This window comes from Corvus cornix, chromosome 2 (assembly GCF_000738735.6).
Source record: "Corvus cornix cornix isolate S_Up_H32 chromosome 2, ASM73873v5, whole genome shotgun sequence".
In the NCBI taxonomy this organism is placed as follows: domain Eukaryota; kingdom Metazoa; phylum Chordata; class Aves; order Passeriformes; family Corvidae; genus Corvus; species Corvus cornix.
In genome coordinates, this window is record NC_046333.1 from 100,615,112 (window position 1) to 100,640,349 (window position 25,238).

Genomic DNA, 25,238 nt, shown 5'->3' on the forward strand with positions numbered 1-25,238 from the left:
CATGCAATAGCTCCAGTCCTACTTCCATTGTCAGACAAGGATCTTCCAGCAGTGACATTACCTTCTTGTGGTTTACTATTGCAATCCCATTTTCCCTTCCCTCTTCATTAATACCCATTTTCAAACTCCTCAATTTGAAATGCCATCTCTTTACATCTTGAAAATTCTAGAAGCTCATAAGGAAAATAATTAATGCCAAGAGAGAAAATGTGCATTTAGCATTGTGGGATGGTCATGACAATCTTTTCCTAGCTCACACTGAGTAAGAGGTCATCAATTTGCTTTGCTCTTGACAGAGCACAAATAAGAAGCCTCAATTCAATGAAAAATTGGGGTACTACCTCATCACTATGGAATACAGTCATTGGTAGTTTCAGTGGAATATGTGTGCCTCCACCAGCTGTGCAACAGGCAAAGGAGTTCGTGTGGGCTGCTGTCCCAGTGCTCAGTGGGTAATACTGGGACATCCACAGCTGTGTCCAGACACCTCACAGGTCAATGAAGAGATGCAGAAACTGAAGGGCAGTTTCCAAGTGTCATTAAGCTGTGGGAAGAGGAAGGTATCTCATGTTAGTTTATTCTTTCTTTTAATTTCTTCCCATCTGCCCCACAAAAAAAGATCATGTGAGTGCAATATAGTCTTAAAAAGTAGAGTAATGTTACTTGGAGGTTTGTAATATCAGAAGAAAAAAGGGAAAATAACCTTAAAAGGTCCTGCTTTGTTCTTAAATGATGGATTTTTATTTCAGGTATTGAAATAAGAAAGTGGTAGGTACGTGGTATGATCTGCTCTTGCTTGTTCTATGCTGTATTACTCAAGTGCTACTGTAGGTATTAGCAGATAATTTTTCTCTTTGACGTTGATGTTTATTGCCCTCTCTGTGACAGAGTTTGTTATACAAACACCAAAAAACCTTGTTCCTCACTTGACCTATTCATTCAGGTAAATGGCATTAATATATTTTTCTTCTTTGTTTTTACAGGTTATTGAATCACTAGGGATTATTATATATAAAGCCCTGGACTATGGTTTGAAGGACAATGAAGAGCGGGAATTAAGTCCTCCACTGGAGCAGCTTATTGACTACATGACTAATGCCACAGAAACAGATGGGAGTAGGGATGAAGGATATGATGCTCTGGATGAAGGAGTGGAGGATGACAATGATGATGACAAAGAGGAAGTTGAGGCCATTCACTCCTATAAAGATGTCATGAAGGTACAGTAGTGGGCAGTTTATATGGTAGTTCTGTCAATGAGAAAATTAACTCTGTTTTCTGTATTATTGTTCTGTGTGATACTGGCTATGTCATTTTCTGATTTCCCTGGTCCTCTCAAATGGTTTCCTTGTGAAAATGACATGTAGTATTATTTCAAGTTTGACAGTAGGGAACAGAAAATCCATGATCAACTTTAGCATTGGATGTGCCATTAATATCACAATCTGATTTAACTCCTGCACTGGATAGTCAGCCTTCCAGTGTAAACATCTGTTGAATTACTTTGTGTAATCTTGGATACTTCATGGTGTGTTTCAATTAATTCACCTTTTCATTAGCAGGTTATTAGTGTAATTATTTCTTATCAGTTCCTTTGCTTGCCACCCTCCCCTCCTGAAGCGCAGGAGTGCTTTTATAAGAGTAGCTTACTTGTATGGAGTGAGTCAGGACACAGTATTTCACTGGTGATCATTATGGTTGCAGTTCTTGACCTGAGTTGTGAAATTTGGGAATATAACTTATGAATTTTAATGGTGACAAGTTCTTTAATGTTATCTGGGCTACTGTGAATAATCATTTAAATGTGTTAACCATCTGTTTTGTACAGATTAATCTTCTGTGCATGTTTTAGAGCCCAATGAGCTCTTAGTACAGCCAGAGGTATTAATAAGCGTGGTTGAAAAAAAATTGTATAATTGGTTTAACTCATAAATTATCTGAGAATTTAATACAGGTTGGAAAACGTTATGCTAACTTGTACCAGGGGATCGAGCCATTTATAGTGCTTCTTCATAAATGCAAGTCATATCTAAGTGCACCACAGAAATTAAGTGTCAGGGTGGAAGCTGAGACTAGAAGAATGTCCCAAATAGCCCATCAGAACACATTAGCACTCAGAAAAAAGACCTCACTAAAACCCTTCAGTTCTGCTGGGTTAACAGTAGAGAGAAGCTCCTAGGATTTAAGGATTTTGGAGAGGGAGTAACTTTGAGATGCTTTTGCATCCTCCTTGCATCAGAAGTAATGCTAAATGCTTAATGCCTTTGTTTTTTCTCCCTCCCTCAGAGAAGCAGAGGCCAGAGGGAGAAACAAATGAAATGGCCTTTGGCTCCCCTGTGATGGGGAGGGCCCGGCTGGCTGAAGAGCTCTGCCCTTCAAGCCCCTGCCACCGCCAGCCTTGCTGAGTCAGAGCCCTCGCTGCGCGCAAGTGCTTTGCTCTCTCCTCCCTCTGCTGCTCCCTGATACCCAGTTACCTGCTCCAGAGGGGGCCAGCAGCACCCTGCTCAGCCCCCATGAAACTGCTGCAGACAGTGTTGAGGAAATGTAGAAGATTGATGGGATACATCCTCTTTACTCCCAGTTTGGCAAAATGCTGTGAATTGGTGACAGTTTAAGTTAGATTGTTAAGAGAAAGTTTTGCTTAGTGCAGAGGCAGACAAGACCTTTGTATACACAGAGCTGAAGGCAGTGGCTTTGTGGAAGTGATTATTTTGCAAGTTCTTCACTTGATTTCTGCAAACAATAAAAGATAAGTTTGGAAAACTTTGCTGAGCTGCTTTAGGTACACTGGTGTACATGTCCCTGAAACACAAAAGCAGTAAGAAAATTCAACAGGTTTCTTCAGTGGTTAAGGCCATGGAATGCCATCCTTTTCATTCGGCTTTGTTAATATCTCTGCTAGTCTGAGGTACCTACCTGTTTGTTATGTTTTAAAATCAGCATCTTACATTTTATTTCTTCATCATATTTTGTTAATAATTTTATATCATTCTGTACATGTACTGCTTCTGTGACTTCATCTTAGTAAACTGAAGTTCAGCTGTCATTTGTATATCATCCTAACTTTTACTCCTCCATCCCTTGGAATTCTCTTTTATTTCTGTTGTTGCTTTTGCCTAAATTATGTGCTGCAGCCTTAATTCTGCAAATTACCTTTATTCCCTACTCAGTGTTTTTACTGCATTGTCAGTACTAGAATGGCAGCCATTCTGCCACATTTTTGACATGAGTGCAGATTTGCAAGATCCTTTTTTCTTGGCTTAATACCTTTTTAGGGGTAAGACCATCTTTTGCATGTTGCCTTCTCTTTTTTTTTCCCCTCCAGCAGTGGTAGAATGTTAGAGGCTACACCCTTATTTACCCAGTGACTGTTTCACAACAGTGGTGTGTGGTCTTGTGACCATGAGGCTCAATTTTTTTAAGTCCCTCTTGGCAAGACTCACTGTGAAGCTTTTTCCTTCACAATTTGGAGTGAATGCTGAAGTAGATTTGCTTGTTGAGTTGAGAACTGTTGTGCTTGCCTCCCCTGCATTCTTTACATCACAAACTTGGAAAATGGTAGATGGCCTGTGTGCTACTAATACTGATTTTTAAGGTTTTTGACTATGTAGTCTCCAATCTGGAAATGATTTTGTCCTTGAAAAGTGATTATATTGTTCCTTCTTCTCCAAAAACTGTCATTGTCTGGTCCAAGGCCTGCGTGCCACTAAGACTGAACTTTTCACCGTTAATCACTAATTTGGGTGAGCATATTTTGTGAGTAAAACACAGAGGTAGTTAAGATGTGTGTCAGGTTTTTCTGTAATGTGAAGCAAGCAAGGTCAGTCCTGAATCCTCCTCCTGGCCTGGGAAATGCTGAGTAACATGGCAAACACTGATTCCCAAGAACTGGGAAAAGGGTAAGTGCTAAATAGTACTGCCAAGATCATCATTGGCAAAGCCGATGGGGAAGACACAGACAAGCTTTTGTGCTGCTACTTGGTATATTTGGCTGATTTAGCTTCTGATTTCCTTGGCAGGACCAACCTGCTGCCCAGACTTGACCTACTGTTTTTAAAAATGCATCTGTGAAGAGAGGAGACATTGGTTGCCAGAAGCTTTTAGTCTTTGATATATTTCCGATGTGTCAGCCCTGCTGCAAATGAAGGGAGAAATGGAGACAGTAAAGACTGGACATTTTCAGACAGATGTTTTCTGTTGTTTCTGTTTTTCTTTCCTTGTTTGAGTCCCTCTCCCCCACCCCATCCACTGTGTGTACACACACTGTGCACGTATGGTACAGGAAATCTGTACATGTCGGCAGTGCTGGGTTTGCTGTGCATGTACACAAGACACAGGTGTACATACACAGAAATCCCAAGGGATCAGGAGCACATCAGGTTGACAGCACATAATACACCTTGGGAAGCCTTGGTCAACAGAGAATATAGACAAAGAAGGCCTGGCATGCTGGGTAGTGTTGGGCTTGCTAAGGGTGTGGGAAGTCCTGTCATGTGGCACCTTTATCACAGCATGGGGCTCTCCCTGATACTGAAACAAGATGATGCAGTTTATCAACCTATTCCAGAGTATGCTGAAACCCTAATTCCACTCCTAATCTTAACATTATCACACTCCTTATCCCACAGATCTCTGCAGTCAGATGGTTTAAGCCAACAACATTTTTCATGTTAACCCAGTGGTACTTTCTTGCAATTTATCAATATCTTCTGGCTTGAGCCCCAACCCTAAACCCAGTTCCGGTATTACACGTCATTCTAGGTCAACACCCTTTTCTAATTCTAGATGTAAATGTAGCCTCATAAGGCTTTGACAGCAAGTTTTATTCTGTGCTGATATTTGCTGGGCTGAACTGCCATCCTAGCCCTGTCGTTTCTTCCAGAGTTGAACATCATCATAGCCAAATTGCTACTGCCAGTGCTAGGCTTACCTCAGCCCTTCTGCAGAGCAGAGGTGTTGTAGAGGTGTTGTCAGCTGTACCTGCAAGCCATGACAGTAACTTCTGTCACTGCCTCACTGCCTTTTTCTGCAGGTCTTGTAGAAGGTACATAAAGGAGCCAGCGCCCTTCCTGAGCCAGTATCTTTCTCTTACTTATGTTCACCTTTCATCCCAAAGGTTAACTCAACATTTAACAGGAATCTTATCTGTAGCTAAGCCACACCTTCTTGTCTAGGACACAAATACAGGTGGATGGTCTCTGGTGCTCAATGGCTTCAAGTCCCAGGTCTTACCTAACTAATCACTTTTAGGTAGTTCAAAAATAGTGTTTGTCAATTCTGACCAAAAATTAACTGTCATGCAACTGCTGCTTCACAAAGATGAATGAGTGACCTAGGTCCCATAGTAAACAAAACTCATACATAGAAATCTCCATGCTGACTTAATTTGTATGAAAATTTTTTTCAGACCTGCATGGTCAGTATTGTATTATCTTGCTACAAGAAATGTAAACAAGGTTGCAGATTGGAATATTTTTATTGGTAGAAGATGATGGTTGTGCTTTGCAAAGAGGAAGAATGAATTGTTTCTCTCAACCTCAAACACTCCTCCTCTCCCATTTCAGTTATTTTAATCATTGGCATGATCATGAGATGAGAAACTTGTACGTCTAGGTGACTCATATGTCTTGGTAGTTCAAAGATGTGACTGACTCCTTTCAGCTGTTAGGAACTGAAATTTACAGTGGTGATATTGATCTGCCTCTGTTTTATTTTGAGTCCTCTGATAGTACTACAGATCAACCATCTATGGCATGTGTAGGGTTATAGGGGAAGAGAAAAGTATGTCCTGTTTCAATGCAATTATAGGCAGGATAAGAAGATCTGCATTTAGATCTAAGTATTTTGGAGACTCCTTTCTGAGTCTGAGGACTATTATCAAATAGATGCTAATATTCCCCATGTAAGTATAATATGGGAACCTGTCAGAGAGGAACCAGAAAATGCAGTTAAAAACAAGTCAGGGTATTTGTTTATGACAGACAGTTAAAGAGTTCATGTTACTGGAATTCAAAGGCCCATAATTTTGTCTAGTCCAAGCTTAGTAAGGTGCAGCTTTCTGTGAGTGTAATTCAGTTTAAGGCTGGGCTGGCTTAAGCATTTTTGTATGAGCCTGCAAAACAGTATTTATGCTTCATTTGAAAACAAGCCACTTGCAGGGTACTCTGTAACTCTGTGTGAAGCTGGTGAAGATTTGGAAACTTACTGAGATGGTAAAGAAAGTTCCAGATGTTGCCAATTCATTTTATATGAAAAAGGAATGCAGGATCATTGGCCATTTGTGAAAATTCTCATGCTCAAAAAAGACAACAATTGATCCTTTCCCTTCTCTTGAATCCTGTACTCACATGTTTATGTACTGGTCTTTATCTTAGTGGATCTCACTTTAGAAAAACTTTGAAATTACAGTGGGTTGGAAGTCCTCAGTTCTCTTCACTTCTGTTCTCACAGTACTTGCTGGCTTGAACAAAAATTTATCATCTTCCACTCATGGATCTTCAGTCACACAGACCTGCTTGTCTGAGACCCCTTTTGTAATATTGGGAACCTCCTGTTCCATCTGTTTGGGTCTCTGAAAGTGCAGCCATCTAGTTTTTGTACCTCTTAAGTTCTGAGGAAGGCAGGTTCTCCTTTGGCTGTTCCTTTTTTGCAGTTTAACTCTTTGGGGACTGTCAGCTAGAAAGAAACCCCAAAATCTCCCAAAGTGACTTGTGGACACAGCCCCATATCATGCAATGACAGGACACCCTCAGGTGGATGCCCCTGGGCAGTTTGGGCCTCTGAAGGTGAAGTTTCATGGTGCTTCTCTGGCCAGGTAGGTAGCTTGTGTCAGCACACATCCTGGCCACCCTTTCTCTCTGTGCTGCACTGACAAAAGTGGGATCTCTGAGTTCAGCAGTGAAGTCACAAGGACGAGGGCTTATCTCCTGTGCTCAGGAGATCTTGACTGAATAGGACCCATCCACAGGCCTTTTCTTACTGTTTCACCATTCTTTGAGGGACTTGGAGTTGCCTTAGAAATGCAGTAAACATGTTTTTTCTCTTGTCCAAGCAAGCCCTGTGCATCATGGTTATTCATTCAAAACACAGTGTGTTTCTCATGTCTGTGCTGTCACCTTTGCTGGGATCTGTGTCACCTATGTGTAGTCAAAGCATCCCAAAAGTTTATTTGTTTGCCTTTGTTCTTTAATCAGTTCCTTCATCTATTTTGTGCCACAAACAATTGTGCAGGTGCAGCTGGAGAGTAAACAGTGTTCCTGGCTGAGTCATGGAAGGAGTCAGTGTTTGAAGCTCCTGTACTGTGCAGGCCCATGGAGCTGAGCTGAGCTGAGGACAGACTGTGCAAAATAAATCAGGAGTGTCTCTCTGCATGTTTGAGTGTCTCTCTCTCAATGTTTGAGAGTTCATAACGTATGAGCAATATCTCCATGTTGCTGGTATTAAAAGTATTTACCAATAATAATAGGGCTTTGATATGAAGGGCTTATACCTGATGTACTTGCAAGGAATTTGTCCCTCAAGACTTTGGTCTTTCCATTTAAAAAGAACTTTTTGTCTTCCTTACTTTAATTATTCTTGGAAACATTCCTTCCATCAGTGTGGTCTTAGATAGATTGGAGTGTCTTACTCCAGCCTGGGAGACAAAACCAAATGACCTTTTCTGCAATGATTTATGTCTCACAGTAGCACATCTACACTGGTTAAAAACCCCTGTGCCCATAATTCACATAATTATACTGGTATAACCTGTCTAAGGTCTAAAATAGTCTGAGGAATCCAATTAGTTGTCCAACAAAACCAGGAAACACAGATGGGGTGTTCAGATTACTTTTATGTATGGGGAGGGAGAATACACCTGAAATGTGTGTGTGGCCCTTATGCATCTAAAAGAGGCACAGTAGGCCAGGGAGTTCTTTCCCCTCTCTCTTTTATGCTGTAATTATTATAAATAATTTATACGGGGGTAAAAATAAAGTTCCATATTTTAGTGCAGGTGGAAGGATTCTTTGGTGGTAATGGTGGCCCATAATGCATAAAAGGCAGAATCTGTCATGAGAGAGCTCCAGTTATCCCATAAAAAATACAAGTTCTAAAACATGCAAAGCATTCTGTTAGAAATAATACAAGTATCTGAAGATACAAGTATCAAAGAATCTGTATGAGCCTGCACTGCCTAAAATATACCCTGGAGACTGAAGTAGATCAATGAGTGTTTACTTTCACGAGGTATGTTCTGTTTGATCAGATTAATTTGAAATTCTAAGTAATGACTGGAAATCAGGGTAATGGTCAATTAACACAGTAAAGCTGTAGTGACCCATAACGAAGTGGGAAAAGAGCGGAGCCACGATTACAAAAAGGACCCATATCTTCTCTGCCCTACAGTTTAACTCCAGCACTCAGCAAAGCAGTGCTGCCTGGCCTGGCCAAAGCTGGAGGGATCTGCTTGAGTCTCCCTCTCCAACTCTTAACCTCCCCTCTTCTCCAGGTGTTCAAACTGATAACTGCACAGAAGGCCGTGATGGGTTTTTCAGATTCACTGTCAGCCTAGTAAAGGCAGTAGATCTGCTCAGAAAAATTAGCCAGGACAGCAGCTTGTCTTACGTTAGGATTTGGCAAAGGTTCATCTTGTCAGAATTGTTTCCACCCATGTAGACTTGGCAGCCTTGGATGTTTGTGGTGTTGCCGGTAGCTTTTTATCTCCGCAGGCTCCTTTAGCTACTTTAAAAGTGAAGGCCATTCTTACACAGGCTCGCTTGACATCTTCTATTGTGTCTGTAAGGTACAAGCGTTTGCTTTCCATGGAATGCCAGCATCCCATAGGGGATAACCCATAGGAAATATCCAGTGTAGCTTCTCAGGACTGCCTGCATTACTTATATTGTGTGTGGGATGTGTGTTTTCATAGACAGGTAAGTTAATAGTGACATGCAAAACTGATGGGCAGTTTTCTCATGTAGTATTATGTGCTGAAGATTCCCAGCAGTTGCACTCACTGACCATGTTCAAAACAGCAGATGAACTTTCTTCTGCAGTTTTTATGTTGTGCATATGCAGCTCTTGTTTGAAATAGGCACTGTAGGTGTTCTTGTACCTCTGGTGCTCTATGGGCATGAAAGAGGCAGGATTTATAGGGTGGGGGGAGAACTTCTTAATTAGTCTGACTGATTTAGCTGGGGGAAAATATGTTATGCCTTCCAGGCTGAAAGACAAGGTCCAGTGGCAGAGTCTCCAAGTGCTTGTCTGCTATAAACTTTGGAGTCTCTAACTTCTCTGAGGTGTTAGAGCCTCACAATCCATCAGCCTATTCAGGAGAGAGGTTAAGAGGAAAAGTGGCTGTGGATGTTTTGCCTTTTCTAGTTCTTGCCAGGATACAAATCACTGAATGTGAGTGTGCTAAGAAGTTTACCTTGCTGATAGCAGTTACGTGAAAAGCTACGTGCATTTCAGTTGACAATATTGCTAGTCCAGAGTCACTTACAATAATATAATTGCATTGCCAAAGAAAATGGCAATGTAGCAGCATAGATGCTACAAAATTACTTAATTCCTTACAGAGGCATATTGTCCTGTAATAGCAACATGGGAAAAAGAAAGAAATGGAGGGAGGGCCCTTTAATTAAGCCCCTGTGATTTTCTTGCTTTTGAATTATTCAAGAGGGAGCCTTGGGCTTGAGGCAAAGTTTCTTTTGGTGCATTTATTTCAGTGCCAGTAACAGTATAAAAAGAAATTAAACATTTGGGGGAAAGTTCACAGAATTGATTTGAAAGTACCATTAATTGTCCAAAATAATAATATCTCTCTTTTATCTATGTGATTTTTTTAGTATACTCTTGACTACTGTGCTCCCATTGTGCTATTTTCTGCTCCCCTTTGCTTAGTATACTGTTGCATGCTGTATTTTAGAAAAATATTTAAGTGAGATAAGGCTGTTCGGTACAAAGAAATAAACAGTGTCTGCTAGACTGTGCTGACCCCTAAAGATCCACATCTAAAAGGCAGGATATCATATTTATCCCAAAGATTGGTCTGAAGACAGAGCATACTTTGCATTTCTTAGTAAAAGGTTTTTTACAGTAGGTTTTTGTTTAAAACATGTAGTTCCAACATTCTTAAATAGTATTGTAACTGAAGCACTCCTAAGGGGTAGCTTTCAAAAGATTATTGTCTGCAGGATGCATGGCCCTGAGTGTGTTTTAAGTGATTGATTTATAAATATTTTAAATGAAACAACACAATGGGAAAAGCAGTATTCTTTTGGGTGATGGCTTCAGTGCATTTCTCACGTAGTTTTAGGTTTGCCTCACTGCAAACTTTGGACCATACATCCCAAAGCTTGTGCATATATAAGTTGGGTATACGGAATTGTGGAGAATGATTTGAAGATTTTAACCTAGCAGCCTTTCTGAAAACTCACACTAATCTGTGCAACTGAATAAAGTGTTCCCAAGAGATAAATTCCTTGAATCTACTGAGCTTGGCAGAGCATTTACTGAAGGGAAGGTGTAGGGCAGCCTGGATGCTGTAGAAAGATAGCAGGCATGGGAATTCAGGGATTTTATGTGAGGAGGCAAAGCAAACTGACAGCGCTTAGTAGCAACCATGAGTAGTTGTTGTTTGGAGACCCAACCTAAACCCTCTAAGGAGGAGTATTTAGCTGTGGGATTGACAAGGACAGGGAGCTCAGGGATTGTGCTAAGGGCAGGCAGCTGCACGCGGTGGCAGAGCTTCATACGCTATTTTCAGTTTGCTTTGTGTAAAGCCTGTAAAGAAGGCACTAGGAAGACTTTTCGGAAGCTTGGTTGAATGGGAAACAGAGGCGTTTTATTGCCTCTGCCCTGAAGAGAGAACAAAACCCTTTGTTTTGTTGTTATTTATCTATTTGCATCTCAGAGAAAGAGGCTAGAAACTTGATTTTAAGCACTAGAAAAAACAGGCATTTGTTTTGTAGTTATTGCATTCATGTTGGCAGGGAAGAACATGGTACTTTGATTTAAGCCAAAAGAGAGTTCTATGGTTGGGGTTTTTTGGGGCGGGTCGGCTAGGTTTGGAGTTTTTTTGCCTTCTCTTAGGACAAAGCAAGCTTGGAGTTGGGACAAGAAGGTCTTAATGAGCAATTGTATTTGTTTTTCCTTTTTGGCATGCCAAGATTTCTTGATGTGACCATAAAGAGCAACACTTGCTTTAAATCAGAAAATTCTCATGAAGCCAAATCTCTTTATGAACTGGTCTCTTCTAATCAATTCACATCTACCAATCCATTATATCTTACTATATGTAACAAGCCCCCCATATATGTATTTTATACAGTCACATATACTTACATAGGTAGATGTAAGATATCACTATCCTCAATCCACCTTTTAAAAAGGAAAGATTGTAAGGTGATGCTTAAAAACATGACAGTGTTAAGTGAAGAAAGTGAATTATAGAGTTTGTTTTAAAAAAATCTTCTGTGGTAACATGTGATATTAAAAAAACAAAAAATAAAAAACTGAAATTCAGGCCAGTATTAGCAAGATTTATCAAGTCTTTCCATGTCTGGACAGAAGCAGCATGTCACACTTAAAACTATTTTTAATGGCTCAGAGGTAAAAAAAATAAGGAATATGTTTTCCAGGCAACACACTTTTGGAAATAAAAACACTCAGTAAGTTACTTTTGTCCTTGTGTTTGCCCTTGTGTTTAATTTCTTATAAACCCATATAGAAAGTGAAGGGATTCTTGTACCTTAGCTTGATGAAGAAAGCTGGGGACAGTTGGTGTAAATCCCTTCAAAGTAATTTTAAAGCAGCTTTGAACGTGACAAGTGTTTAAGTGAATTATGTTGATAGACAGGTTTCATTAATTAAAGTGATGTCATTTGGTGTCTGAAACAGTTGTCCTGATTTTTCATTCTGGGCAGTGTAACTGGAGGTCAACACGTGGTCAGCTTTACTTTGAAAGTAACCACTGTGCTCCTTTTAAAAGGGTGATGTCAGTCCTTTTCACATCTGAGTGTGCTGGTGAGCAAAGGAGGGTGTTTATTGCAATTTCTTGCCCTGGTAATGGTGCCTACTGTGTTTGGAGCCAAGGCACTTTGCCGGGGACTTTCCAGTGAAGTCTGGTTGCCAGAGACACTTGGCCTCATGGCGTCACCTTCAGCAGAAGTGCTGAAATCTATCCGTACCAGAAACCTTTAAAAACCAAAAAAAGCTTACCTCGGAACACTACAAGTTGGGTTTGCTTTCCTACCTGGGAGAGGGAGAGAGGGAACATGCCTGCTCCCTCCAGGTGCTCTCCTGGTGGCCAGGAGATAGATGGCACCCATCCACCCTCAGCCTGGCTCAGTGGTCAAGCGAGCAGGTAAAACAGGATGGGCGTTGTTGTGTTCAGGACACTTCCTGCTGTGAAGGTGAAACTGAGGAGGTTTGTAATCTCTGGGCAGGTATTGCTTGTGCCTGGGTGCAGGGCAGCAAGCAGCTGAGGGGAGATAACCAGCAAGATAACTAGACACCCCCCACAAACCTCTATTGTCTTATGTGCCTACCACAATAAAAGGATTATTAATTTTCTTTACCAGTCTGACAGATAAAGATAACCTCTCTTTGAGGGTAATTTGGCAGCTATCTAGACCTTTTAATGAAGGTGCTGCAAGCAGAGTGGTTTCGCTGCAGTTCCTTGTAGTGTCATGCAGAGTTTGAGGGAGCTGAGCCCCCCTTGCCTTCCCTGCCTCCCCCAGATTCCTCTTGAAACCGTCTGTCTTGTGGGACACTGATGTATACTTAAGGATACTGGCAAAAAGTCCTTTAGAAACCATTTTGGGCTTTTTGACAAGAGAGTGATGTTTTAAGTTATCTTTGCAGACAGAACAATCTGTAAGCTTTGACACCCATCAGTTTTACACCAGGCTCTTGGTAGATGTGATGGTACATCCTAAATTCGGTTCAGAGCTGTTGACTAACTCCAGTTGAGGCACTTTGCCAGTGTCTTAGGTATATCCCTTTATCCATTGCTATAATGTTCAGTATGAAGTTGATGTTAAACTGGCTTTCATCTTGCTGAAGGTAGCAATATTTGAAATAGATGTATATACTTGCATTTCTAGTTACTGTACTTTGCTCTGAACTCGTTTTTTGAAAATATAACTACCCTGACTTTCAGCCTTCAAAAGTGGTTTTATCATGAAAAATGTTAGTATAGAAAAGAGTTGTCCGAGAGTAACAATTGGTCTTTGAGTACATGCAGCAGAGTGCTCTACCATGATCACCCCTTTGATAACCTTACTCTGTGTGGACTGAGGTCACTACAGTATTAATTACCTTCCAGAGATTTAATTCCTTTATATTTCTGCTTTAGAAGGCATTGATAGACTTATCATGTAAAAGCATCTATTTCAATGGACGTGTAGTAGATGCCTCTGCAATTGCCAGGGGTTTTAAAGGTAGCTTTGAAGCTGAAGAACTGAACTGGGAGTTCCTGCCTGACTTGTAGAGATATATCTTTCAAGATGTGTAACTGAGAACAGGTAAATAAGTACCTATGGTGCAAGTCCTTAGAGTACTTGGCACAAAATAGTTTAATTATTTTAAGAGCTGTGTTTGAAAACAAAGCAGTCATGCAGCACTTGACTGGAGAACTAGAAAAATGGTTTGCCTCCCTCCATTTTCTCTTTTTCCCTTCAGATAATAAGATTTTGATGAAGAGGTGGCTGGTAGCTGGGTTGTGGTGTGTGGGGTTTTCCTATTGTTGGGGGTTTTTTTGTTGAGGACACATCCCTTTTACTGAGAAACATACTTGTTTCTACAAGGTTCCTTCTCAGATAAGAATGGTAAGACTTATCTGATATGGTTGAAATAACCTAAAGTGCAAAATTACTTTTATGCTAATTAAAAGCACGGTAATAAGGGTTGGAAAGATTCTTCAAATACTTTAAACTATGCATATGTTTTCCAATGCATCTTTTTCTGAACGTGCAAGTAAATCCATTTCCAAAAGAATGCTCAGCATTTAGAAGTACAAGTAGGTTTATTTGAAAATATAACAAACTGTGCTTGTTTTTGCAGTCAGAGATTGGCCTAGGTGCATGGGTTGGCCTCCTTTTTAAGTGGCATATTTTGAAATAAACAAGATAACTGTTATAGAGAACAGTCAAGCCCTAAGGAAGAGGAAGAAATGTTCTTGTATGTAGTTTACTAGCAAGTGACAATCTCTCTTGCTCTCCATCTTTGGGTTCCCATCTTGTGTTGAGGTCTGTGTTGTCATCTCTTTTGGAAGCAAAGACTCATTGCTCTCCCCCCAAGAAGTTATGATGTGAGAAAACGAATATATTTTAAGATTGGATCAAGAGGTCAGCCTTTAATGTATTAAAATGTATTAGAATCTTCACGATCTCTCAATTAAAAATAATGAAGGTTATGTTTCATATCTATTCCTATGAGTTCAGGACCTAAGATTTCAAGAAAACTGTCAATTACTGCAGGATGCTTAATAATTCACTACAGTTGCCCATCCTAAATGTTCATATGGAGACCAAGATCTTTTGAGCAGATAGAAGTGCAAATGGACCAACAGAGCAAGGAAAATGTGCTGTAGCATCATATGTGATTTGGTCAGTGATGGCTTTGATCCAGAATTTTTTTATTTTCCATATCAGAAAAGATTCCTGACCAGCTCAGTGGGCTTTGCATTGATCTCAGATGCACCAACAAAATAAAATTCGTAATTCCTAATATGACAAGGGAGAAAGAATATGTGCAGGCATGGACTGCAAGGCTGTGACAGAGCCACAGCAGCACAACTACAGTCCCCACACTGCAGACTCAGCACAGTTTGGGATCCATGAGGTGGCCTTGAATACTTGACAGAGTGGTGCTTTTACTCCTGTTGCTGCCATTGGCAAGAAACGTGTGGAGGCAAAGCAGCAAAGTTGTCTTTCCCTCGAGCCTCTGAGCATTCAGGGCAGTATAAACACCATCTGCAGTCCCTACAGGTGGTTAATCCCACCTGTGTACAGGGAGTATGTCAAAGCCATTGGCTCCAGGTAATTCAATTTCTAGTAATTACCGTACTGGAGACAATTTCCAGGAATGAAGTGTGTGTAAGGAAAAGGACGAAACAGGGCACCACCACTACAAACAGAGGGAACTGAGGAGAAAATAACACTTTTTAAGTTCTGATTTATTGGATATTTGTTCTGCTTGAATAAGCAAGGATATATATTTGAATCAAAATTACTTAATCAATTTAATCAATAAATTGTGGTTAAATAATTCTGTTCATACCTATCTATCTTAGAGCAGTGTACGTTTAACATCTATGTAACTGATATGCTTGATAAGACAATTGCAATGTAGATTCAGTGGCTATAAATTTTAAGAGAAAAGTCTTAAGCATACTTGCCTAGAACAAGAAGAGAAAGAATTTTTCTGTAGGCCTTTTCCATGCAATCAGCATTCCAAGACCTGATTTCCCTGACAAAGGTACTACAAATAAGGAGCAGGTATACCTGAAGGAGTAGAATAGCTTTCCGTACACTGAGGTCTAATGAAAGCAAAATGAGACTGGTTAGAAGTTACTCAATTTTCTCGTTGGGAATGAAGTTTAAAAGCTTGTTACGCTTAGTAATGCTGTCTGTTTGGTTACGCAGCTGGAAATCTGGTTTTTTGGATAGAAATAAAAAATTCATGCTTCAGGACAAAACATGAAAGCAAATTATTACTATTATTATTATTATTATTATTATTATTATTATGCCTACTGAGAAAAATTTCAGCACCTTACATAAAAACAAACAAGCTTCCCACACACACATAAACTTTAAAGCTTTGCATGTGAACTGTAAATTGCTGCCAAGGAAAGTGCATGTTTTTATTTTAGTCGATATATTTTAATTGGATTGTAAGTGTCTCATGAATAAACTGCCTTCCATGAATATATTGTCTCTCAATTAGAAGGTATACAAACATCTGAGCTGTAGTGATGAGATTGATGGGCATTATTCAAAAGCTGAGAGTTACAGCCTCTCTTCTGCAGTACTCTCCCCTTCCTTTTCTATGTGTGTCAGTGGGATTTGGTGTCTGATTTGAGAGTCATTCCCCAACATTTTATGGTACCTTTTGATCAAATTGTTTTTTTGTTTACGCTGTTTGAAAACTTCACTATTTTCTACTGTTTTTCCTGAGATACTCTGGGTTTTTTTCAAGCAGCAGCCTGGGTGTAATAGCTGCTTTATCTGCTTGTGTGGGGACTTGGGGAGAGGGGAAGAAAGAAGGGCTTCCGTCCTGCCCTCGTTCTCTGCTGCATATGCCAAGCATCCTGGTACAAAACCAACTCTTCTCCTGAACAGAAGCAGGTAGTTCAGTAGTAGTAGAAGGCACCTTCCAGCCCTAAAGAGGGCCTGAGAAACATGGCAGACAAACATACAAAATGGCATGACAGGGGTGCCGCTCTTTGCTAGCAGTTGTTCAGGTCTAAGTTATTTAATAATGTGAAGGGTGGTTCCACAGCTTAATGGGCTGTTAGCAAAATAACTACAGGTAGCCCTGTGAATATGCACAGCCACTCCCCTTCTCCTTTAATTATCCAGTTTTATCGTGTTTTCCCATCTACGCCTCTACTCTGCTTTTGAAGCTGGTTTTCTTAGCCAAATGCCTCCGTCTCATCCTTCACTCTGCTGCTCCTGCATGAAATGCAGATGCGTGAGTGGTACAGATGAGAGCTGCCCAGTGAGCTGTGGTCTTCTTGTGAACCAGAGGGCTTTAGAAAACAGTTGTTGCTGACAGACTACCTAGTGGTTTTGCTAAATGTTGCAGGGATTGGCATTTCATGTAAAAAAAATAGGAAAAATATAAATGGTAGGTTTTCTCCCTTGCCCATGAATAATCCCATTGATGTTCCACTGAATAGTCAAAGAATGAGAGCTAGCAAATTCAGATTACTGCATATTTATATTATTAATTCCTCCATTATCCTGCTAAGAAACAACAGAGCACAGTTTCTCTGAAACTAAGAGAGAATGCAGAATTGGTTTTCACTTAATTGGCTCTTTTGAGACAAGTCTCTTTGAGAAGCAGGATGTTGTTAGTCCACTGTGTAAAGACAGTGTAACAATACACCTAACACATAATCCAGAAACAGCTGTATGCAGGGGGCTGTATTTGAGTGGTAAAAATACCCTCATAGCTTTCAAGTAGAAATGAGAATTTATACAAATGCAACTTTGTCGAGAAGTCTGCACTAGTACATAAAATTAGTCAGTCATTGAAAACTTAATATCAAAATGTCCAGTGGAAATAATCATTGTCTCAAAAAAACATAGGTTGACTTTCATTTAAAGTCTGTTTTGATAGTCAAGGTCTTCATTCTTAGAAAGCTAATAGAGAGTGAGAATAGGGTTCACTGAGCATGAAAAATACAGGATTTGGCTTAAAAATTGAGATGTAGTCAGTAACATATACTGGAGTTTGCTTTCCTTTTCCTAACACCAGTGTAAGTTTTAAGTACTTTCAAAAGTGTTTGTAATTATGTTAAATATTTATAAGACTTGTTTACCTAAAGATGGTATTATATAATTGTAACAGATTACAAATTGTCTTCACTTTTAATTGTCTGTTGTTGGGTAAGGTTCAAGTTTATAGGTGAGACAGTTCAGTGAGGTGTTAGTCTTGCAGTTGTCTGTTAAAATTTTATCAAGATTCTCATCACTGCTTATATTCAGTCTAAGAGCATGGAAAAGTAGTTAAGACTTTTCAAATAGTTATGTCATGTTAAGATTTTAAGAAAAAAAATGAGTCATGGTGCTCAGCGCCTCAATGCAATTGGTAACTGAAGGAAACAGTGTCAGGGCAGATACTCTGTTCAGGGGAAAATAGTGGAAGGGAGTCCGTAGCTGTGCACCAGTTTCATCCTCAACATTGTTGAAATGCTGTGTTTTGCTTTGTGTTTCTAGAACAACGACAGCATAGAAAACCACACAACAGCATTTCCCAGCACAGTCTACCCACGTGACAAGAGTCTTTTCAGCTTTACTTCCATGCTGACTTAAGTTTTGACTCAGGAAGGCAATTGTAAACATTTGTTAGTCCATTCCTGTTTGACATTTCAGCATATATATAAATAATTTGCTCAAGGCCTTTAATCCTTAGACTTTGCAAAGCAGAGGGTAGTTAGTGATTATGATTATCTGATACAGACAAGTGGACATTTCTTTAAAGATCAAAATCCTATGCAAAGCACTGTTTTCAATCCTTGCATCATCTAGTTCCCATTTGCAGTTTTGGCTTTTATTTCAGCAGCTACCTGGTTGTATCCTTTTTATAGTCCTGAAAGAGAGAACCAACCAAGGCCACTATTTCATCAAATTATACCTGTTATTGCTAAATGCAATAGCTTTGCTGCAGCATTTGCAGTTTCATACTAGAAAGGAAAATCAGTAAAGAAGCACGGTATTTATTAAGTCATTTTATGGGGAGGATCACGTAAAACATTAAATTTGGAAATTGTGAAAGTAGAGAACCCTGTAGTACTTCTCTTGTCCACCCCAAAGCGATGATCAAAACAACAAATACCAGCACAAGGGAAGGCCTTACCAGAGTGCTGGAGAACACTTAAATACCAAGGTGGATGTGCTTGGTACTAGCAATTTGCTTCAATTTCCACAAAACTTACCTTTTCCTTGAGGCGTGCAAAATTAGCTAGGGGCTCACACATCAAGCAATTGGACATTCCATGGCAGTTGCAAAAGATCATTTAAAATATCAATTTAAAAGTTACCAAACTTTTGCAGGTGAAGAGTAACTTTCTGTGAATGCTTTCTGTATTTTCTGTTAACTGATTTTGTGGATTAAGAGCTAACTGTGCTCCCATCCCTTTGTCTTATTGCAGTCTTTCCTTGATAGTATTCCCCCAGAATCCTTTATCAGAGGGATCAGCTAGTCCTTGGCCCACTGCAGTTACAAGTAGCAGAGCCAGGGGCAAATCTCTGCCTGGAGTGTTTGAGAGAGCAGCTCTGTAGTGCTGGGAAGCAGGTGAACTGGCTCCAAGTGTTGTGAAAGCCACCTCAAGCCGAAGTTGTGGGCACTATGCACAGGCACGGTCCTAGCAGGCAGAAGCATCTTACAAACTCATGAAAAAACACATACTCCTGTGAACTGCTCATCTTTCAATGCTATTCTAGATAATAAAGCAAAGCAAAATGCTTAGTTGAGTTTTACAAATATGCAGGTACTGTCTTGGTAAGATTTCTCTTGTAAGGCATGTAGCTTCTTGAAGTTCATATTCATATGAAAAAGGATATATATGAAAAAAAAAAAAAGCCCAATCATAAACTCTAGTTTATCTTCATGGAGATAAAGTCTTTCAGAAAATAGCCTTGACTTGAAAAGGCATCTCAAGCTGAGTTTTATTTTGTGAACCTGTTGCAGTACCATACAGCAGAGGATGAGGCAAATGCTTAGTACAGTTGCATGTTCAGTGATCTGTTGGTTAAAGTAATTTCTTTTTGTTGCTTAAGAAAAAGTACATCTTTTAAGTCTCTGTTAATACTCCAAGGCTTTCAAAACACTTAACAAGCCTGGAATTTGCAGGCTGGTAATATGTTTTGCATAATATCAATGGCCTGTCTTTGTGGCCCATGGGAAAAAGAAATCCTTTTCTTCTTTGTGGTGCATTCATACAGGCCCTCTGCCCAAGATGATTACAAGTGGAAACACTTTTTGTCTTCTGAAATCTTAATTCCAGCAGCCCAGGTGTTTTGATGAAGCTTCCAGTACGTATCTAGCCAAAAAGGTTTTTCAGAACTTACCTGAATTTTAGTGGATGAGTCAGTTGTATTTTTTGTAATTTTATGGAGGCCTTGCTGGAATATATCCAAACAAATGCAAGAAGTGCTGTTTGATCTCTTCAGATGGTTAAATTGTGATTCCTGTTAGCACTGCTTTGGCTTGGTGCACCCAGTTTCCTAGTCAACTGAGGATGAAGTTGGAGGAGCTGGCAAAGCTATGATATTTACATAATGCCTTTTTTTCCTGTGAACCCTGAATGTGGATGGAAACAGCTTCTAATCTTCTTAGTGATCTAAGCAAAGATCGAATGCTTTGGGTCAAGCTGAGGTTTTGGATAGGCTCAGTTAGGAAAAAAAATTTTAAATCCCAGCTCTTCACAGTGATTGCAAATGGAAATATTTACAGACTGAGCTAGTTAATGTTTCAGTAGTTGATAATATTTTTATTATTTCACCAGTTTGCAAAGACCACATAATCTGTTTTGAGCCATATTTTTTGAGACTTCTTGGAAGCAGAACAAACAGCCCTTGTACTAAGCCCTGGGCGCTGTTCGAGTTCATTCCCCTAAGGGAATCTTGTATCATGAGGGATGAAAAGGCAAGTGTCAGAATAAGCATACAACTTCAAAATGACTGGAAAAGACTGCATATGTGATCTTAATCCTTCTTGCACCACAACCACTATGACATGGTAAGAGGAGGAGTTTATTAGGTTGCTGTCCTTTCATAACTCAGTTATTGAAACATTCTGACTGGGATTTTTGTTGTGTGTTACAGTAACATAGCTTTTCAAACACTACTACCATGAACTTAAAGATTTTAAATTTTTTTAAGGGATAAATATCCTGAACTCATGCTAGAAGTGACATTTCATACTTGATTTGCCTTGCCTGCCTAGATTTTGTGGTATGTTTTCATACAGAAGTCACAGCTGGTCACGCATTCTGAACCAATGTGCAAGTACAATATATTACAATGAGGGAGGAAAAAAATCAGTCCGTCCTATTTACATTTTCCTTTTTCTTCAGGCTTACCTTCCCTAATCAAAAAAATTCATGTTAAGTCATTTGACTTAATATTACCACAAGGAGTTTTATTATGTAATGCATCTTCACATAATATAAGATCACTCAGAGACTGATTTCTCAGAACATGAAAGTTAGTAGGAGCTGTTGGCCCTCTTTTAATACCTGCAGCCTAAAGGTTGCAAAGGAAATGGTCAGGTTTTATGTGGTTGCTTTTGTAACTTAAGTTCAGCAAGCAGGCTTTTTTTTTTTTTAATTTGCTTTCCTTTGTGTTCAATAATAGAATCAATATTACAACCATTCCCTGCTTGAACTTGTCACTGCTGCATTTCATTAACTTTCTCAATATTTGATGCAAATTGTTTCTAATTAACATACCTTCGAATAAAGAAAAAAAGGAATCTTAAAAAACCTGTGTGCAGTCTCTACACTAATAAAATTTTATTCTCAGCTATGAAGACTTATACCATTTTATGACCTTTTTTGAAATTGCTGCTGCTATTATTTTTATTCTTGTAAGTGGTGTATTTTAGAATGAAACCCTTTTATCTGTACTATAATTAATAACCAGAAAATGAAAACACAGTAAGGCAAGTAAGGACATGATTCATTATTGAGAAAAAAGAACACAACCATACTCAGAATTTGGTCTAATATTCTAATATTTTCATTAAGGGAAATTTTTAGTAGATTCTTTTTGTATGTGTTATCACTACTGCACACATTAGGCATGCATCTGTTTTGGTTTATCTCCCTTTATCTGCAAAGGAGATGATCTGATTTGTTAAAAAGGGGGGGAAAAAAGGAGAAAAAAGGAGGGGGGAAAAGGAAAGGAGAAAAAAGGGAAAAAAGCAGGGGGATGGGGAGAAAAGGGGAGACAGATGTCAAGTATGCCCTTGTGATTATCCAGAAATAAATTTGAAGAGTGTAAGAAAATTTTGGAAAATTTTGAAATTTTTAAAACAACATAAAATTTGAAGTGTAGGGATCAAGGGCAGTTTCATGGACATGGCTGCCTTGTATTTCCTAAGTGGAAGGAAAATACATAGGAAGGAATAAAAATTTACACACACATATGTATAAACTTGCCATGTGTATATTCTTTTTTACAACTAAAAGGAGATAAATACATAAGGGTACATAATCAGGAGATTGCAGGAGTCCAAACTGTGCTTGTAAAAGTTTATCGAAGGAGTTGACCAAATCTGACCACTGAGCTCTGTATTGTTATTCTGATGGGAAGAAATAAAAGATAGCAAGGGGCCTGTGCTCTCAGAGAGCAACTTGTCAATGAGATTGAGCCAGTCTAAATCTGACTGTACCCAAACACAATTGTTCAGCCCTTCCTCCCTTTTCCCACCCTGGCAGCATGTTCTCCTTGCTCCTTTTTGCCTGCACTTCTGTGTGTGTGTCTGTGCCATGAAGAGTAATTGTCTCCTGCTCCACTTCCTTCACATTGTTAATTTTTGTCTGGATGAGTAATCCTCCCTGAGTTAGGGCACGAACTCCTGTGCCAGCATAAGGGCATCTGTGGATTCGTACAGCTGGAGGCCACAGGACCACACCTTTTAGTGGCAGTATGGATTTAAATCAAATGGAGAGCAATATGGAAAAGCAGCCTGAGCTTTACATGCATTGTGCCCCTTGTAAACACAGTGTTCACTGTAACAACAGCAGGGATTTAGACAAGGATGCCACTAGGCTAATTAAGGGCTCTTCTGCTAAAGAGGCTTTTTTCTCAAGCTTTAGCTCTGGAGATCTGAATTAGCTATATATATAAGAAATAGTTACTATACAACCACAGAAACAAAACAAATTTTTAAGGCCTTGATTAAGACTTCGTTTTATTTTTACATGTACACCAGTATGATACATGATATGGATACTCAGGTTTCAGCTTTGGGATTTTTTTTGATTTAAAAGTGTTTAGGAAACAAATTACAGATGTTATTTTATTCTGTTTGTTTTCAGCCGGTATTTCTGTGATGAATACTTGCAGGTGATGGATTTGACTTAGGGGAAAAATGATATTACAACTATTATTATCTGTGTTGAGATATTCCACAATAGTAGAAGCTGGACGTTCATGAAGCTGGATGTTGCTCATACCATTCAGGTTCTCAGTTTGAAATGTGAAGGCTGGTTTCAGTGAAACTTCTCTTGTTGGAAACGGGAGCTGCATGTTTTACTCTAAAAGCAATACTGTTCATCAGTAACTCTGAATGATTACTAGTGATTTGAGTAGGCTTTCAGAGTTTTTCAAGTTTAGCATATATGAAAGCACCTGTTAGTGTTCCTTTGCATTAGCTGTGTCTGTGTTTGGAAATGTTTATGAAAGTCTGAGGTAAGGCAATAAGCCTGTGCTTCCATAACTCTTGCTGATTTTTAAAATCTTTGTACTGCTTGAAATAAATCTCATCAGAGTTTCAGCTTGATGATTACACTGTACTTTTTTCCTTGCTTCACCTTCCATCCTTTCATAAACTGGTAGGGATACAGTTCTCTTCCACATTCATAGGAACTCTTAACACTTACTGTTAAAGCTGGTTTGACTTAAGTATGTTTCCCCAAAATTTGCTACTGCAAAATGGCTTGTTTTCACAATTATGACAATTATGTTGAATTATGTTGTCCTTTTTTTTTTTTTTGGTTATGAAAAGGCAGTGTCGTGGTTTTCCAGAACATGGTCAACCAGTCCCCTTACTATTCCTATAGTACTCTTCTCATAAAATAAATAGGAACAGAAGGTTTAGAAAATACACCCCAATTTCTGACTAAACTGAAGTGTCTCATGGATGCTTGTGCCCTTGATATTCAGTTGCATTCACTTTCATGTTCCCTTATGCTCTGTCACATTAATGAAAGCAGTGGGGCATTGTTTTGATCCTGTTATTTGTTTTTCTCCCTAGCTGTGTGCTGCCCACCTGCCAACTCGATCAGAGGCGCCCAACCACTATCAAGCAGTGTGTCGGGCTCTGTTTGCCGAAACAATGGAGCTCTACACTTTCCTGGCCAAAATTAAAAGTGCAAAAGAGGTAAGCACTCTGAGAAGGTTTTCTGCTTTTGAGCTCATCACTGTGTGAATTTGGCTTACAAAATCACTTCTATACCCAGCCAGCAGGGAATGTCAGATGCTTGAGGAGATGATATGTAGTTTTCAGGAAGGACAGTTCTTCAGCTGAGGGGTTTTTAATTTTGGCTTGTAACCATTTACATCCCTCAGAACTTGTTATTAATTGTGACTAATCTGTTTGGGAGTAAACCAGACGATTTTCTCAGAGGATAACACATTGCATACATGTACCCATTCCTGCATACATGTATGCAATATATTTGAGTCTAAAAAGCTTCTCTGGTGTTTCAGAGATGTTACGAAGCGTCAGAGCTTTGCCTGTTTTTCCTCAGCTTCTTCCCATAAGGGAATTCTCTTTGCTGAGAATTATCTGAGATTCTTCTTGCTTGTATTTTGTCACCAGTCAGCAGCTTCTCTTACCTTTTGCTGTATGATTGGTTTGTTGTCTGTCACACTGGCTTCACAGCAGAGCCAACTTTAAAAATAGAAAAATTTTCCCCTTCAGGTCACAATGCTTATGTTCACTGCCTGTTTGGCTGTTACTATTGGCTGAAAGGCCATCCTGTGAACCACTGCAATTAACGGGTCTGGCTGAAGAGTGATTTAAGGATGATATTTACTGCAGATAGTCTCAGTGATCTGGCCTGCGAGTTGCCCCATGAACAGTTCTATTAAGACAGTGTGGGTGCTGGTAACATTGGAAAACTGGTGGGTGAGGGCAAGGGCAGCAAGGGAAACTCATTTCTTAAAGCTGGTTTCTTCACGGAAGCCAACTTGTCAAGTAACAACGCTTTCATAATTTTTTTTCTTAATAAATCCCTGAAGGATTTTCTTTTCATTTGTAATTCAAGATCTACAGTACCTTTAAGAAGCAGAATAAGATTTTACAGGCTGACCTAAAAATTTTGCTGCTGAAAGAGGCAGAGCTGTTCCACCCACGCACATGTACTCCCACTGTTTTCCTTCTTCTGGTTCTCGGGAACAAATGCAATAAATATCAAGCAAAACAAAAAATAAAGGAGTTACTCCTTGTCAGGTTAATGAGCTGAATCAGCTCATTAAAGAGTCAGATGAGCCTCAGAGCAGCACAAGAGAGCTTTTATCACACTGATGGTGGAAGCTGCAAACCAGTCAGAGACACAAGGGGCTGCTGCTCTTTCCTTCCTGGGTGAGACTCATCATCCAAGAGGGAGAGTCCTTCTGAGATGTTTTTCTGCTGCACAGGGTCAGATCTCATCTCCACTTCTTCTGCAGTCCTATTCAAAGTGGAAGCAATTTTTAAACTGAAGCAGTGTCATACAGGGATAATTTTGACAGTGTCAGCATGGCTAAAGAGCCACTTGTTTTCTGAAGTGCCTATGTTATGGGACATCTGCA

The 25,238-nt window shown here is 39.5% G+C and overlaps 1 protein-coding gene across 1 annotated transcript in view; it reads left to right on the forward strand.

Annotated features, from left to right (window-relative positions):
* The window catches only part of SPIRE1 (spire type actin nucleation factor 1), a 128,190-nt gene that overhangs the window by 54,390 nt on the left and 48,562 nt on the right, over window positions 1-25,238 (forward strand). The window contains 2 exon segments of the mRNA XM_039570516.1: window positions 984-1,220; window positions 23,698-23,823. Of these exon segments, the coding sequence (XP_039426450.1) occupies window positions 984-1,220; window positions 23,698-23,823 (363 nt within the window).